Below are 17,370 nucleotides of genomic sequence, written 5' to 3'. Positions count from 1 at the left end.
CGACAGTATATGGCCTACTTGTGGTCACTGACGGTTTTGCATGCAACGGCAAAGGTCTGATAGCTTCTCGCATTGTCTCCAAACTGTGGCGTGCCTTCATACCAATGAGACCTCCTCCCGCACTGCTCTCCCGCTTGGTTACATTCAGTGCCTAGCAGAGCCGAAATGGAACTCAGCTGGACAGTAAACGGAGTTGTTTAAAACGACCTGCCGGGACCACGATGTCCCAAAAACGGGGAGTGAACTCTTGCCCAGATGGGTACAGGGTCCTCAACACCAGCGAACTACGAGAGCTTCTCCAAGATGACGAAAAAATGGATCAGATCGTGCGACTTAACGAAAAGGTATTTCTTATTTTGCAGTTAGATCAGAGGGCTGACCGAGCTCTTTTCTCGCTCCTCGAGAAAGGCTTCGTTTAAGTGGCCAGATATTCTTGTGGTTTTCACCGATTCACAACTATAATTCTCTGCTCTGCTTTACCAAATTTCTACAGTGGTATCTACAGTGAGTATTACCCATGCCATAGGCTATGCGTCCGCACTGTGGAACACCGCATATCTTACCAGGCGGTGTGATTATTTCATAATCACAAATAGCATAGCCGTATATGTTTAAAAAAATCTTTTTACTCCATATAAACATTTAATATCAATAATCAGTAACGTGATTCATTGTACACAATGGACACATATAGCCTACATTGTATTATTCTCAATTGTAAGCAATGTTCTCCTGAGCTGAAAAACAAAATATCGATCTTTTTTGTGTTGTTTTCTATACATTATTAAACGTGCCCTGATTGTGTAGTGTAGGCTATATAGAGGATACTGTATCTATATTTCGCAAACTGCCGGTAACTCGTTATTTTGAAAGTATTGACTAGACATTTAAAGCTTTAAGTGAAGTTTCTGTCTGAATAGCCTTAATAAATTAATCAGAGAACGTTATGAGTAACCGTGGTACGCTACATGGTATGGGGAAACTCTGCTTGGTCATTTTTGAGCAGCAGAAACTGGGCTCATTTCATATACGTTCCCTTCTCATGCACCACCGCAATACAATGAAGTCACTCCTCACAGGGATTCTTCAGTTTTCTCACATTTACGACTACTTGATCGTCCACTTCAAATTGAGCCATGACATTTGAGACGAAGCTGCAACGGTGAAACTGTTGCGTCTATCACGGTCGGTTTCTTAACCACATAATTTAAGTAATAATCGTTTCTTATGATGCGTATTATGCGGAGTGCCTTCTGCACCCCCAAATAGTAACGTTTTTTTCTGTTTTCTTTCTATTTTTACCATAGTAAAGGGGTACTTAAGTGGCGTGTTTCATAATTCATAGTATTAATTTTTGAATTATCTAAATCTGTTTGCAAACAATAGCCAGACGGCGCCAGGTGGCAAAAAAAAGGAAAAAAAAAGAAGAAGATTCTATGTATTTAAAGTTTACAGAATAGGTGGCAACATTTTGGGGTTTCCTGTGTGGATATATTCTGCGTGGGTGTTGTCTCACTCTGCTCTTTTCCTCACTAAAGTTTATCATTCCTGCCCAGCCATGGCTGACGATAATCACGTGGGCGCGCTCTGGAGGTCGAGCTCTTTACGGGTGCACTGCTAAAGGCGCATGATGAATGAGCCACATTGCAACACCTCGATTCATTAGCACGCGTAGGTCTCCAAGGGCAACCGCTATGAGAGGGGTCGTAGTAGTTTAGTGAGCTGGATGAAGGTCACTGCCTGTGGAGCTCTGACTTGCCATGCAAACCGCTCGGCATTTATTTTGTCTTGGGGCATGTGAATGAAATCTGTCAGTGTTGCTGCATGAGCTTCTGTTCATCTTTGTTTAAAGGAGTGAGGATAAATATGAGAAGGGAGCCAGCTTCTTTTCTAAGCAGTATGCCTGAGGCGAAGGAACAGGACTGTCCACTTCAGGTTCTTCGGAGGAAACTAAAACATTAGCGGTGATCTGATTACTTTGCTGCCAACACCACATTCTCACCGTTCATCTCCTGTTCATTTGATATCTCAGCCTAATGTTCCCTGTAAGGAAACGCAAGTGGCTATAACAACCTCGTGTGCTGGACCACATATTACCATGCAGGGATTCAGGATGATGGACCAGGTATTCAGGTTTCACCTGTTAAGTCTGCCATAGCATGACTATCATGGCACTCTGTTTGCTTTCTGATTGGTGTTAGTCAAGGTGCATGAATATTTATTTGTTCACTCCTGCTTGTTCATGAATAAAAGTGTACCATGGTAAAAATGCATAGAAATCTTTTTTAATGAGGCTTTAAAAACTGGACGTTATGTGAACAATTAATAATACCGCATCTTTGTCATCAACCAACCAGCCAAAGGTCTGCGGTGTTTACATAGCTCGGCTTTTCTGTTTTGAACATTTGTAGGATATGCCTGCATGCAGGCTTACACACTCTGGACTTGTGTGGAAGGTCACTGAGCCCTGTGTATCTTTTCCAATAAAGAAAGGATGTGTCAAGAAGCCGCTCCCCCCTGCCATATTTGTTTCATGGTGTGTGTATCATCCTGATTGTGCAGTTACCAGAGACCGCGTGTCCACAGATGCGGAGCAGCAGCAGAAATCCAGGTTTCTGCTGCAGGAAGTGGATAGTCTATGTTGATTCCTGTTTGGGAAAAACAGGAGCCCCAGTGAATTCCCTCCTGTGCTGCTCTGGAATTCATTCTTGTCTGAATCAGAGGCAGAGAGGGGAAATGGGGAGAGAAGGTATGCAATGGTGAAGCTTTACAGCGTCTTCTCACTGCGGACCCAGCACTCAAGACTCTTGGGGGGGGGGGGGGGTCGCTATCCGTGCACAAACATGATTGGGATGAACGGAGAGAAGTGACACGGGGAGGAGGGGGCTGGTTCTGGGCACTGGGTGACTTATGACATACCCTACAAAGTCAACAAGTAGACACATGAAAGACTCAGGAAGCGTGTGTGCTCTTGCGACTGGGGAGGTGTTTGTGTGTGTGCTTGTAGGTGAGAGAGGGATAGATAGAAGACTCTAAAACACCGTTCAGTGTTGAGGATGTGGTGTAGGCCATGTGTGACATTTTCTTGGTAATATATAATATATATAGCCACATCCTTTACCAAACCTGAATACATCGTTCTTACTTAGCTGAGGTGGAGTGTCCAAAGAGCCCTCATGGTTACAAATTGGTCTCTCATGACACACTACAAATTGGTCTCTCATGAGCAGTGACAGATTATTTCTATAGCACAGACTGAGCTGTTAGGATTCATCATGCATTCGGTGTATTGAATTTTTTATTCTCATCAAATATTGATCCAGTGTTGTAGAAATGTGTTAAATAAACATGCCACATCTGAAGAATATAAACCTAGAGAAATCCTACACCTAATGCAACAGAGCCTTTGCAAAGACCGGACAGTTGAAATCAGTGTCATTGAACAATGTCCTAAACCCTCCTGAATGTTGCTCTGTAAAGATAAGTAATTGACATGCAGGTTAAAAAAATTCAAATACTTTCTATGTCTCTTTTTTAAGCGTCCATAAATTACCAGAAAAAACACCTCTCGAATATTCATAAGTATGGCACCTAATTAGGCTCGAAAGCACTGTGTGTACAGCGGTGGTACACAACACACCTAATTCGTGACCGCTGGAAAACATACCCCGTCTCCCAACCTGCTGAATATTCATGAACAAGTTATTTTCATTAGCCTAAGAAGGTTACATGAATGATTTTTGCTGAGCAGACACGGTGGACGTGCGCAGTCACCGAAACCGCGTAATTCCAGAGTGGTATAAGGTAGCTCAGATGTACAGCAGAGATAACGATGTCTCGGGAACCCGCAGAGGTTTTTCCCTTCTAATTATGACCAAGAATCAGCGGAAAAGATTTTTGAAGTCGCGGCTTGCTCGTTGCTCTAGGGCATTTGTCATTTTGCTGCCGTTATCCCTGAAAAGGATCGTTAGACATTTAGATGACCCATCACTATGCGTGTGGGCTCTCTTCACTCACACTCCCATCATGTAGTGGTTTACAACATGTGTATTATCTCTAAGCGGAGGGAGAATCGGGGAGAGATTCTGTGGGAACGACGCGCCTTTGCAGTATCTTGGCTGTGATACTGGAAATAGTGGATAATAAGCTTCATGTGAAGAATACGCACTCATAACCGTAGGTCGAGTTGTCTCTCGGTTATGTAAAAGCAGGCACTGGGAACCAAAGCACTGTTGTTCTGTGATCCTAGCCACAACAAACCAAGCTAATATGGTGCTAATTTTGTCTAAGGTGATTAAGTTCATCCAAATGTCTGGACTCGGCGCGGTGCTTCTGTTTTGTGTCTTAATCTTGGTTCTTTTTTTCTACACGTGTTGGCATTTTCTCCTGTTTTTTTTTTTTTTTTTTTGCTCCTTAAACTTCAAGGCACGATTTATTATGCAGAAATCGAATATTTAATTTGCAATCACGTAACAGCCTGAGACATCGAACAAAGCCATAGTGTTTGATTATAAGACACTTACAAATATCCACATACGTCCCATGTAATTACTGTGTTAATTAGAAAACGATTACCTTAACTGCTGTGCTGTTTCAGCAAACTGATCTATTAAAACAGGTACTGTTCGTCGTGTTCAATGCAGAGGTGTGAATGTCATTTTTTTTATTTTTTTTATTTTGACATTTAAAACGTATGTGCATGTACAAAGCGGCGATTAAGCCTTTATTGTGTTTTCTGCACACGAAGGCAAATAAGTTTATGAAAGCGGTACATGACCCTGCAATTATAAAAAGTTTCAAGTTAGAGATTTTCTCCACAGAAAAGAAGGAAACCTTACATAACGTCGAAGATAGCTGTGTTGAATAAAACAACTTTGTCTTATCAGTCATGCTCTTTTAAGGCAGGCTAAGCAGCTCAATTGCGACAGGCTTATTCGGAGCGCACAGAAAACGGCGCCTTAACTAGCAGCCACCGGCTTTCTCTTTAACCTACTCTTAGTAAAATGGATACGGAAATTGATATGCCCCTGGTAGATCTAAAACGCCGCATTAAGAGTCGCCCAGAGGAATGACAAGCAAGGTAAAATTCTCATTTTCATTGAGCAAATAAAACATTAATCCTCTTATTCGCTCTGCTAAGCACAGTCAGACTCGGTGATATTCCCGAGTCCTGAAACACACGAAACTGGCAGTTAAGGCCGCATCCCAAATTTATCTTTAATATTTCTGCCCGAGAGGAAGCGCTGAATTCCACAGTGACCCATACCCCATATTCTGCCTCAGACAATTACAGCTGAAGTTTAGGGACTGTGGTTTCTCGAGATGGCTGAGCTCTTTACGAATGCTTTCCATTAGGACGATGGTTTGGACTTGTCTCCCGTTTCCCCGAATGGCCGGAATTAGTGGTCTTAGGCAGTATCATGGAGGACAGGCAGACTAAATGATGTCCACTTTTTATAAGAGAGGGTGGAACTGGCAAGCAACCTATCAAGTACAGGATTATTCTGTCATGTGAGCAGGATCTTTATAATTAGGTCTACAGAAAGGCACAGACTGAGGTGGTCAGTTCATTAAATGCTGTCTCCACCACAGCTCTGGGGCCTGGTCCTTCATGTGCAGATGCATGCAGCATATCGAGTGAAGTATTGTCTTTCATCTGGTAAGCATTAACTTACATCCACAGCAGCATGTTTCAATATCTAAATGTCATGAGAGCCATTCATGAAGGCCATTCATGCATCTCTCTCTCTCTATTTGAATGAGATATTCAGGATGCTCAGCATATATTCTACATGGCTATTCTTGCTTTTGGTATGAGCTGTACAAGAAAAATCAAGTTCCATGAGTTCATCTGGTAAGAAAACAAAAACCCAAAATGTGAACTAAGCAGAATTCCACTTGACTTAAGTCAGTGCCAAGACTTCAGCTGCAGGCAACTATATGGTTCCCTGCCAAACCATCTAAAACATTTGTACTGGCCCTGTGAAACATGAGTGGTGCAGTAGCCTTGACCTGGAATTCAAGCCCACTGCACCGCAAGGTGGAAAGACGCTCTGATATGAAAAGGTCTCCACCTCACGTATTCATGGGTGGTCCGCTGTCATTTCATGGGTCCATATGTCTTCATGGTTCATAGTTCGCTGTCACTTCAAACACGTGTGACCCACCACTTTCTCAAGCTCCTTCACCATTCCTGTGTTAGGGTCCCATGATCCATCTGTGATTGTACTTAGTGCTACTTGAGTCATGCTAGTTCTACTCACTGCTTTCCACAGAGCTCATGAATTCCATGTTGTAGATGTCCTGCCTGCTGTGGTCAGACCTTGAGTGCTCTTTCATGTGGGGGACTATATTAAGGACCTTGTGAGGGCTTTTGTTGGCACCCAAATGGATAAGAAGACAACTCCCGAGGAGCATGCTCTTCTAGTGTGTGGTCTGTGTGAGTCTGGCTCTGTGACATGAATGAAAAACGTAATGAAAAGATCTTCAGTGTGGAAAGGATAGACATTTCTGTTGCCAGGTTGTTCTCTGGAATGCCCCATATGGACTCTCTTTGAGCTTGATGAAGTATTGGTGTTTTAAGGGCATGTGATGAGTTGTTCAAGTTCAGTGGATCCACTGTCTTTTTATTCCCTTTGTGTCTAGCCTTTGAGAGCAACTAGTCTCTGGCCTTCATTCTTTTAAGTTTGATTGGCTTTTTTATGTCCAACTGCAGAATTTAATTTGTCTTTGTCTCAACACTTTGGATTTATTCTGCCAGTCCAATCTTAACATCTGACTGGTTTTTGTGCTCAGCATTTATGTTTGATTGGGCATTTGTGTTCAGTTTCAGGAGCTGCAGGTGGACAGCAAGACCTTGCTAGCAACCAACCGAAGCCTCGCTGAAGTAAGCCTTGCACGACGCCCCAAACTACAGAATGGGAAGCTCCAATTGGCTGCTAAGTATGAGGAACTCGCAAAGCTTACCACTGCCTGCAGGGAAAAGCAATGCCGGCTTGGTGAGTACATTTTTACAGCTCTTGAAGAGTCATGGTGTTGTCAATGATAATCCAAAAAGACAAGACCAAGGGTCTAATTTCAGAAGATTGTTAATGAAGGCTAATCAGTACTCCTTTATTACCATTATAATTTTTTGATGAAACACAGCCTTGGTGCTTAGTATCCAGCACAGAAATAGTGCTTATCAAGCCTAGTGGTAGAAGTGTAAGTGCCTGTCCCCTCCTCCCCTCATGCCTGCTTGTTCAGGGCATGCTCTGAAGTGAATGGGCAGCAAACAGTAGTGAGTATCATCGCTCACAGTGCTGCCTGAATGCACAAGTGTGAGTAGTTTGGGAAATCGAAGCTGTCTGAGGTCAGCTCTACCAAATTCATCAACATCCTTTATGAAGGATATGATTAGTTTACCAATTTCAGCTTATATATAGTTGACGTGCCATTATTCCATTATTGTTTTCACTTTTGTCCCATGGGATGTACTATTTTGAATGTTGTCATGAAACCTGGTTTAGGAATAACTTTTGGACACTCCCAGCATGCACTTTTGCTGGTGACATTTTATCCCTGCCAGGCAACCTTGTTCCATAACAACATGCCCCGACATCCACTGTACCTCAGCAGAGCGGAACACAAACCGTTGACAATGGCGACCGCTTCCCTAACTTCTGATCCACATGACCAGCTGCCGCACCGAGGTCAATGCAGTGCCCCACCAGTGTGCAGTGGCTCAGCTCTCGAGCGGGTCCACTTCCCAGTTCTCCCTTTCCACAGTGGAGTGGTCTGATTGGGTTCCAAAGGGTGAGCCGGGGCAACAAGGTCTCCACCTGGTTGTCCCAACCCTCCTCCTTTCAACACCGGCCAGGAATAACCATGGGTAGTCAGAGCAGGCCTACTTAAATTGCTCAAGTTTCACTCCCCTAACAGGACCTTGCTGTATTAAGGCAGCGGTTTTTCATTTCTTTTCTCTTTTTGCACTCAGTGTAGACAGAATAAGGCAAATATTATTATATTCCTTCTGGTTCTTCCTCTCACTGTAAAATTTCATTTTGACTTGTTTCCCCTGCTCCATAATTTTTCAATGGGCCATGAGGCACTGTTGCCCATTATCAGCTCATATAAATTCAAGTTCAAGGGCTCCGGAGGTATTGGACTGAGTAAAACACCAGAACGGGCCACACGCTTTAGATGTCGGTCGTGAAAGAGGTGACCTCAATCGAGAAGAACAAAGCTAAGTCCAAACACTCCAGGACTTGCAGTGAGTGAGCTCCAAACCGCTCGCACCCATGACGCCGGGTGGGAGGCGCAGCGACCCTGCCCTGGTGTTTGCTGGAAAACAAAAGGCTGTAATTAGAACAGCCCTGCTGGGACTCCAGAGGAAGATCTCTGCTCCCCCTCCTCCTAACATTTTATGGCTGTCTGGTCTGTTTGCACTCCTGGCCTTCTGCAACCTGCATAAGTAACTTAGGTGCAGGGTGGATGCAGTGTAAAAGCTCTCGGACACGCTTGCCCAGGAGAGGCACGGTGCTTCAGCCCCCTTCACCCTCACTTCTTAAATGCTCCGCCAGGTCAGGCCCACATTCCACAGCTCAGACCACATCGGCTGAAAGGAATTATTATTTGTTTACTTTTTTCCCCTGGCCCCTCCTCTCCATTGTATGGTCCTATCTGTGGATGCTGGTTCATTTGAAAGTGCTTTTGTATGGGATACCACCTCCAGTGATGCTTAAAGCACAAGGCCCAAGATTCCCACGATGTTCCAGCAGCCACACTAGCCCTGCGCCATGAGCAAATTGGCATACCATAAGGCCATTTTTTGATAGGCGAGAGGGGCAAAAAGTGGCAGGTGAGAGGCGATTGAAGAGCAGGAGGTGGTGGTGGTGGTGGTGGTAGTGGTGGTTATTTTGGGGGTAGGAGGTTTCTTCAGTTCTGCCCCAAAGAACAAAGCATCAGTGGGAGGATGTCTGCTAACCCACTTACTCGCCCGCTGATGCGGCATCGGAAGTTTGCATCTCCATGGCCACGCGAGTTAAGCTCCATATGGGGAACACCGCTCCTCCACAGTGATCTCCCCCTCCTCTCACTCACAACAACAGCAGCAGCTGGCGGGTGACGGAAGGAGGGTGGAATGTTCACCTTCCTGTCACCATGTTGCACGCGCGGAGCCCCCACCACCCCCCTGACCACAGCCCCACACTCCAGCTGCAGCTTGGGGCAGGATGGGCGGGAGAGTGAGAGATCCTTCCTCCAGCCCCATGAACATCTGATTCTGATTCTGCCAGGACTTAAAGGAAAAGTGTAAGAGAGAGAGAAAGAGAGAGAGGACGAGAGGAATAGGGTGAAAAAATGGTGTCTATCGCCAGACAAGGCTGGAGCTTTAAGGGGAGAAAGCCTTGCATAATCGGGCTCAGACGTCTGAGATGTCAGGAGGGAATACCGGAGCACTGAGCACTCGCGCTGTTTCTTCGGTTCAGCTCCATGCCGTCTGGGGAGTCCTGACTTTTCAAGTCCCCTTTCCTCAGTGTTTCACAGGCTGTTCCCCATTTCACTGCTTTGGAGCCGAAGCCGCAGTCGCTATACATTTCTTACAAGGCCCTTGCCAAGTTCACAGGAAGCACTTCCGCCAAAATACTGTTCTTTTGCTGCCATGCCACGTTTCCAATAACAAATTCTTCGTCCGCACTTCCCTCCTGAGTGTGACACACCCATGGTACGTTAGACTTCCCAAGCTATTGAAGTATGACGTGGCATTTTGTTCAGGGCTTGACCTGCTGCTGTGGGGCGTAGGAGGACCCACTGGTGACCTCTCAGGCCCACACCCTGTGCCATTTCATGCAATAGGTCATCCGCTGTCCCAACCCCCATGTTTCAAAAGTGGGCTCCTCCAGACTGCAGCGAGGCAGGCCCGCATATCCATCTGGAGCCATTAAAATAAGGATCCCTGGGTGGAGGCGAGGAAAGCGTGAGAAGGAACTCTCTGTGCCACTAAATCAAATGGTTAAATGGCACTCTCTTGTGACTGAAAAGAGCTTGGGGTCTTTGCAAAAGAGTGTTGCAGTTCTCACTGGTGGGAGAGTTTGTAATTAATAGCATGCTAACTCCTCCCCCCCCCGCCGAATTGAAAGGGGAAAGGGTGGTTATCAAAGTTGGATTACAGCTGTAGAGCTACCACGGCTTAACCTCTTAGTAAGAGAAGGGGGGGCTCTTCTGAAATATATCCCCTGAGAATCCGACCAAATCTAGCAACCCAGTATCAAAAGCCAACAGAATAATATACTAGATATGTTATTTCAATACCGCTAGGGTTGAACCGGTTCACAAGGGTTCAAGCATGCTGAATTTGAAAGACAATATACAAGAGTGAAATGGAATACTGATTATTAAATATCGGCAAACCCACTCACCCCTGCCATTTTCAAAATTATGTATCTAATTATAAATGAATTTCCATATACATTGTCTTGAATTATCATACATACAAAGTGTACTGTTTAAAAAGTATTTTAAATGATTTCATACTACTATATGCAGCACACAGTGAAGAAAATCTGGTTCCGAGCACATCTGATAAAATACTGATGTACCTAAGACAAGTGTGAAAAGAAATCCTTTAAGCTGCTGCCCCTGTGCCGGCAGTAGACACACATCATGGGCCAGCCTTAGTACCGTCTGTCTACAGTCAGAGCCGAGGTGACACCTCGAACCTGCCCCCCAGAAACTGCCGTCCGCACACGGAGCACAGGCAAACCTTCCTCTGTCCTGCGCTGGTGAGGCCCAGCTGAAGCGCTGCAGATGTCACCTCAGTGTTTCAGTAAAGAAGGCGGCAAACGTTGAGCATGAGCAGATGATGCCCTGTGGAGAGCTTTGTGCCTGACGCCAATCAAACTCACTGTAGCACTGAATTTTAATTTATTTAAAATCTATTTTTTATTTTTTGCTTCTGAGAGCAAATCTATGGGTGGTATTTATCTGCAAAGACCACAAGAGAACACCCACTGCTCTGGTGTTTTGGCAGGAAGTGTGCATATGTGCATATGTGTGTGGGTGTGCGTGTTCAAAGAAGAGAGAATATACATTTTCCTGCATGTTAAAGCTTATTGTGTAGTTTTGATCTTCTTTTTTTTTTTTAATCAAATGAATGTATAGCCGTATAATGTGTAAACTATTTAGATGATCTATTGTTTTAGGAAACTCATGCACTTTATTGTACAGCTTATCAGCTCGAGCGGACTGTCTGTGCAGCAGTTCATAACAAGCCTTGCTTGAAAAGACAGAGATGTATAAAAATGAAAGCATGGCACAGTACCGAGTACAAAAAAAAAGTTAACGTGAGGAAAATAAATGACGAAATCCCAGAGAAAAGAAGCCGTGACAGAGGCCAGAACTAATGCAGAGTGGCAGACATGCAGAACGGTGGGCTTCCATCAGTGGTTTCTCATATTCCTCAGCCTTCTATCACAGGTTCTGTTTGGGCTCTATAAAACCTATTTACTTGCTGCACGCAGAGGCGGAAGCTGCCATTTAATCCCTCTGAGCCCTCAGTAACCCTTCAGTTTCCCTGCAAACCCCCAGTGTTCTCGTTAGCCTGACAGCATCTCAGCAATCTCATTACACCCAGAGGTTCTTGCCTCTTCCTTACTTATTGATGATGAGCAATTAAGTAAGTGAGACATTGATTAGTGGTTTTGCCCAGGGCAGTTTGCAAGTGGCCTTTACATGGACGGAATCATTTATTAAGAACAGTAAGAGCTGATTTAGTCTATTATGTCTGTTAAGCACAAAACACTTCCAGAATTAATTTTGAATTAAATGAATTCTGAGCGAAAGTAGAATCTACAGATTCAAATCCTCAGCGTGTGAAGGCTGGATTTCAGGTAGACAAGCTTTCAGAAAATTTCAGCATTTCAGAAAAGGGCCTTTTGTTGTTTGTGGAACCAACTGTGGCTCAGTCGATATGATCAATCACCATTATGAATGAGGATGTTGGACCCTGGGAGTTTGGTATCGACCTTCCAGGCTCAGTGAGGGTGAAAACTGTTTCATCTCATCTTCCTTGTCCTTTTTTTTGTATTGTTCCAGTCTCCTGTGACCAGTCAGCACCCTTCCAGCTGTCATGTTTCTGTGACAGTGTCACTGCAGCTTCGTGACATCTGGGACTCTGGTTCATGCAAACTGCTGGATTATACTCCGACATTAGACTCCGATGTTCACCGTCCATGAGAAGGAGCTTAGGGGCCCACTAAGCTTGTTTCTCTCTGGAATCTGGGTCACATGCAGCTGCTGTCCATGTGTTTGTTTGGCTTTAACTGTCACCTTCCATTACAGCGCCTATATCTGGGCTAACAGAGTCATTGCATATGGTTCAGGACCTCCTTACAAACTCACATTAAAGTGCCTCGCTAAAACAGTCCACTGATCATTTACATCTCACTAGCAGGGGGAAAGGGCGCACAGTGAAAAAGCAGATCAGTTGCTGAAAGTCATGGGCTCATACTGGCATCGCCCTCCAGCGTTGAGCTGGCGTTCGCAGCCGCAGGCCAGGCTTGGGAAAACATCCATCTTTAATGAGTCGGCTCAAACCGAGGGAAAGCATTTGAATTAATGGGGACTGATTAGCGTCAGGGTGCTGACCTCCCTGCTGATCCCCACTGGCCAAGGTCATTCTACCACCCCCCACCCCACCAATAAAAGCTTCGGACACATGTAAACATTACCTTAATAGCTCGTTGTTATGGCAACTCCAGAACAATACCTTCAGAGGGGATGGAGGCCTTGCCCCAGCTCCCATCAGCTAACAGATAGTGATTGCTTCCTCCATTCCCCTCCCGGGCTGTGCAACACATAGCAAACAGAGCCGGGGTGCAGCTGCAGACTCGTGAAGACCAGCACGTTGGCGCGAAGCCTCCCCCATCAGCTCCAGGCTGACCGTGAGGGATCGTTTTGTGGCTCTCTTTTGTCTCAGCTGTGCCCTTTTCACCCACCCCCTAAGCTGCCTCATATTTCTTTCATGGCAACCGAGCTCAGGGACTTCCGTTGCTCTGTCTGCTGGCGCTGCCCTGGGGTTGGTGTTGAATGTGTCATTTAGTGACAGTCTCAGTATTAATGGCTGAAATGAAAGCTGAAATGAACTTCTTGTGGTGTTTCAGAGACCCACATGCAGAAGCACAGTCCACAGACGGCTCAGAATCTCCTTCAGGAGGAGGTCGCACGTGCCGAGGAACAGTCTGAGGTAATTCTGACTTGGCTTTTCTTTGCTACTTACCATCATCTGCCTATATCGTTAACTAATGCTTCTATGGTCAGTACTTGCCCTAAAAACACCACACACCTGGCATATTTCCACTTCGATGTAGATGAAAAAAATTCCTCATTGCTCAAAGGCACATTGTTCACAAGTAATAGCCCCCAAAATGATCCCTGTGGTGTTCTAACTCGCATCGCTGGCAGGAACGTACTCGAGAACGGACCGGAGAGGAACAGAACTTGAAAAGGCTTGAAAAGGAGAAAAGCTCTTGCACAACGGCTCGATGCTTTGTGGGGGGTGAATTCCATAATCCATGAATTCTATGATCTGAAAATTTACTGAATTGATAGCTATCAGTAGGCCAAGTGAGTGAATGAGTTATCTAGGCCAAAATGGAACTGTCGTCATCTCCCTTCACTGTGGTTTCCTCTACGAGTGGCAGACCAGCACACCCACTCCTTTGATTAAGAACGCTTCATTACCCACAGTCTGTTTGCCTGTTATGTGAACGAGCCACTCTATAAGGCAGCGTTACATGTAGAATATTCATCTTCATGCATTAATAATCTCTCCGGTCGAAGCATTTAGTGGAGTGGAGTACTGGCACTTGATATACAATTACTGTAAAGATAACGCTATTATACTCACCGTAATTCAGTAATGGCCTGGAAAAAATGGACACTGTGGATAATATCACATTCGCTAAGAGGCATGACAATTGGAGGGTTCCTCCTGCTTGTGTGGAATATAACTGAATTAGAAGCTGGCCTTATCATGAGGAATCAAGCTAATGGATGTTTAGCTGTTAGCTCATGGCTCCCTGGTGTCATCTGTGATCAGAGAAAGCAATGAGGACTGTCCAACAGTGGCTGGAAACACAGATGAGCATGACATGTCTCCTACATACGCTTGACCCTCCTGACCATATCTGACTGACCATTCAGGGCTTTGTGTGCAACTGATCTAGGGTCACATGCCCACAAGTTGTAAATAAGTGTCAGGCGTTCAGACCCACACAGGCATAATCAATAGTGGCCATTCCGCTGTTTTCCACTGTGACTGAGTTCTAAACCAGGTACGCTTCTCTCAGCGGCTAATGACTGCGTGCCCCATCTGTGTACATCATGGTTTAAAGCCATCGATTTTTCCGTGGAATCCATTGTAAATGGATATTCAGTGCAGAATACGCTTAGATGCAACCAGCCCTTTATAAACACATCAAATTCTGCTGGGTATAAATATATAAAACTACCAAATGCATATTTGAAGCTATATTCTGCATTTCCTGAGTTCATCACAACCCCAGAATCATGTGTATTAATGTTGAAGGCAGTTCTTACCCTGCGCTATAAATTCATAATGATGTTATGAAAAAGTAATAAGCCGATTTTGAACAGACTTGATTTAAATGCAGTGGGCAGATGGCGAGGAGCACTGGTGTATGGCAGGCTATGGGCAGTGTTGTTGTAGGGGACTATACAGGGGTGAAAAGTGAAGGAGGTCATGACTGGTACAGACATGAATATTATCCATAATTGAGCTACCCTATCCTGGGGCAGATGAGGGCCTACCACCTGATCCCTAAACTAGGGTCTCTTGTATACACGTTAAGGTCATGTTAAATTTATAGATCCTCACTCAACTAGCTTATATGTATGGACATATTGGGATAGTCAGTCCAGGTCAGGAACTCTGAAGGTGTGACAGTACCACTGGACATGTTTGGGCTTTGCAAGTGTTTCAGTTTACAGTGAAATACCCAACATTTAGCTGGAATTCTGTACTCAAAATAGCTGAAAAACCTTGTCTGGAAGACACTGAATCAGTGAGGCAGGATATTTGAATTTGCCACATGCATGCAAATCCTGTTTGACTTCCTTCCTTCTGATACATGTTGTATTTGTTACTTTGGCTTAACAGGAGTTGCTGGAGAGGTTCATGGAGGGACAGGTCCCTCTGGAAGGTTTCCTGGATTCCTTTCAGAGCTTCAGGAAAACATACCACATCCGCCGTGTGCAGGCTGAAAAGATCCAAGAGTTCAACCGACCTGAGAGGAAGCCAATGAAGCCCTTGGAGGAGGACGCAGGACAGAAGAAGAGGGAGGAGGGGCCAAAGGAGCGCCGCCTCAATGGCATCTCCGCTCACGGCCCGCCCCGTGTCATCCAGCTACGGTATGGCCTCACCCCGGCCATACTGGTTCCCCTCTCTACGTCCTCAGCTGCGGCTCCTGCCGCCAGCTTGTCTCCTCTGGACTCGTGCCCAGGCCGGCCCCAGGCTTTGGGGCCCAGTGCGCCCCATTCGTGCCCCAGGCAGCCTGTAGGCCTGAGATTGATCGGACAGTTGCCATGCTGGGCTGCCAGGCCGGTGCGGTTACAGCAACTCTATAGGCCCAGCCCACATCAGCACGAACCACCCTACCGATAACGTCCAAACCACTGCACTTCAGAGACGCAGACCCAAGGCTGAACTTCACGCTCTGCCTGAACCTCACGCTCTGACCTCCTAAAGCTTTAGATCGATGTAAACAACAATTTCAACGGTCACCACCAAAAGCTGATTTCATGCGTCTAAAAGGCAGATGAACTGAAAGCCATAAAATGTTTTGTCTCAGTTGTGAACAAGCCAGTTGGGTACACAACCCCAGGATGCCTCTGCCATTGTTGTTTGTCCTGTCATTTTCTTTTCTATGTGTCCTCATGTTGGGATATGGCAGAGTTCATGCTGCTGCTTTTGTGAGAGAAGAAGAATTATTAAGACACTGCTTTATGAATGGAAGGACTTGTTTTCACTGTTGATAATCAGAGAAATGCCAGCCTCATGACATGCCTTCTTGTTATGGTGACGACGATCAATAAAGTCCTATTATGATGTTTATTACAAACCAGCATTGTGGTTGTCCTGAAGCTCATTTTTTATGTCCCTGAGAACCCTCATTCAGTTTGTTAGCCAGAAGCCCTGTGGTGAGGCTTTGGAAGGGTAAGGAGTGTAACTAATGCCAAATGGATGTTAAAAAAAGCAGCTAATGCTTACACCAACTGTGAAGGTCTTTCTCTATCAAAGACTTTGAAAAGTGTGCTCCTACAGATGGTCCAACATTTCTTTGTTTATACTGTGATACACTAGCAGTAAGAGTGTTTGCCTGGGGTTTACAAAAGATTGTTGTTTCATCAAGTTTTTTTTTTGTTTGTTTGTTTCTGTCTATTATGTAGCAGAGTCTATAGACAGTGTGTTTGTTCTGTTGTCATAGGATACTGATGTCAAGAGCTGTAGGTTTGCTCCGTTTGTATTGGACCGAGCTGATTATGGCTTTCCAAGTAAACCGGGACTATGTTAAAAAGAGAGCTAAGCACATCCCTGTGATAACCGTGCTAGAAGTCATATCAAAGAAAATGGGATGAGCTTATTTATGAAGATCCTCTTTAAAATGCTGCTCACTTGCCGTGACTAACGTCAGTGGTTTTATGCCAGGTGCAGATCTTTCGTGCTTTACTGGCCTTCCGAACACTGATATTATAGCAGCTAGCGATATGCAAATGTGCCTCACAGCAAATGATCATTTTTGCTTATTGTGTACTATGACCATCTTGACCTATTTCAAGCAGACCAGATTCTTCTGTGAGTGTTTTTAATGAATAACAGTCACTGAATCCCTAGCAAGAATGGAAAGTGTTCTAGGTTTACTTTTCATCTTATTTAAGGATTCCTCACAATTAAGGATAATTTATAGTACAAGTTCTCTTATCTGGTTATGTAATGCTGGACATTGTATTATCAATGGCACATATTACTTACTTACACATGATGTCTGTTTTGGGTTTGACTATATAAACACTCCATAATTGGTCAATGCTATTTATATGCCAAAGTGCACAGTTTAACTCGAATACCACATGATAAAAACTAAAATTATCAAATGACTGTTATAATGTAAATGTTTTGGTAATCTGCAGACCTCAGTGAAAAATACTACAGTATTCAGAGCGGCCCCAGCCCAGTTTACGAAACAGACTGCAGCAGAGAGAAGCTCCGTTTGCCAAATAGTTTAACTGTCGGTGTGTTAAATTAAAGGCGATAATCTTGCTGCACTCCGGTCAGTTCCATTCTGCAAATGCCACTCTTTCAAGGAGCGTCAT

The 17,370-nt window shown here is 44.8% G+C and overlaps 1 protein-coding gene across 1 annotated transcript; it reads left to right on the top strand.

Moving 5' to 3' along the window:
• Window positions 1–37: 37 nt before the first annotated feature.
• On the top strand, window positions 38–16,122 carry vps37d (VPS37D subunit of ESCRT-I). The gene is made up of 4 exons (XM_027015873.3): window positions 38–344; window positions 6,827–6,998; window positions 13,140–13,222; window positions 15,158–16,122. The coding sequence occupies exons 1-4, from the start codon at window positions 222–224 to the stop codon at window positions 15,659–15,661; spliced, it is 882 nt and encodes a 293-aa protein (XP_026871674.2). The 5' UTR covers window positions 38–221; the 3' UTR covers window positions 15,662–16,122.
• The last annotated feature ends 1,248 nt before the right edge of the window (window positions 16,123–17,370 follow it).

This window comes from Electrophorus electricus, chromosome 8 (assembly GCF_041902795.1).
Source record: "Electrophorus electricus isolate QZ-2024a chromosome 8, ASM4190279v1, whole genome shotgun sequence".
In the NCBI taxonomy this organism is placed as follows: Eukaryota; Metazoa; Chordata; class Actinopteri; order Gymnotiformes; family Gymnotidae; genus Electrophorus; species Electrophorus electricus.
This window is presented reverse-complemented; position numbering and strand designations above follow the sequence as displayed.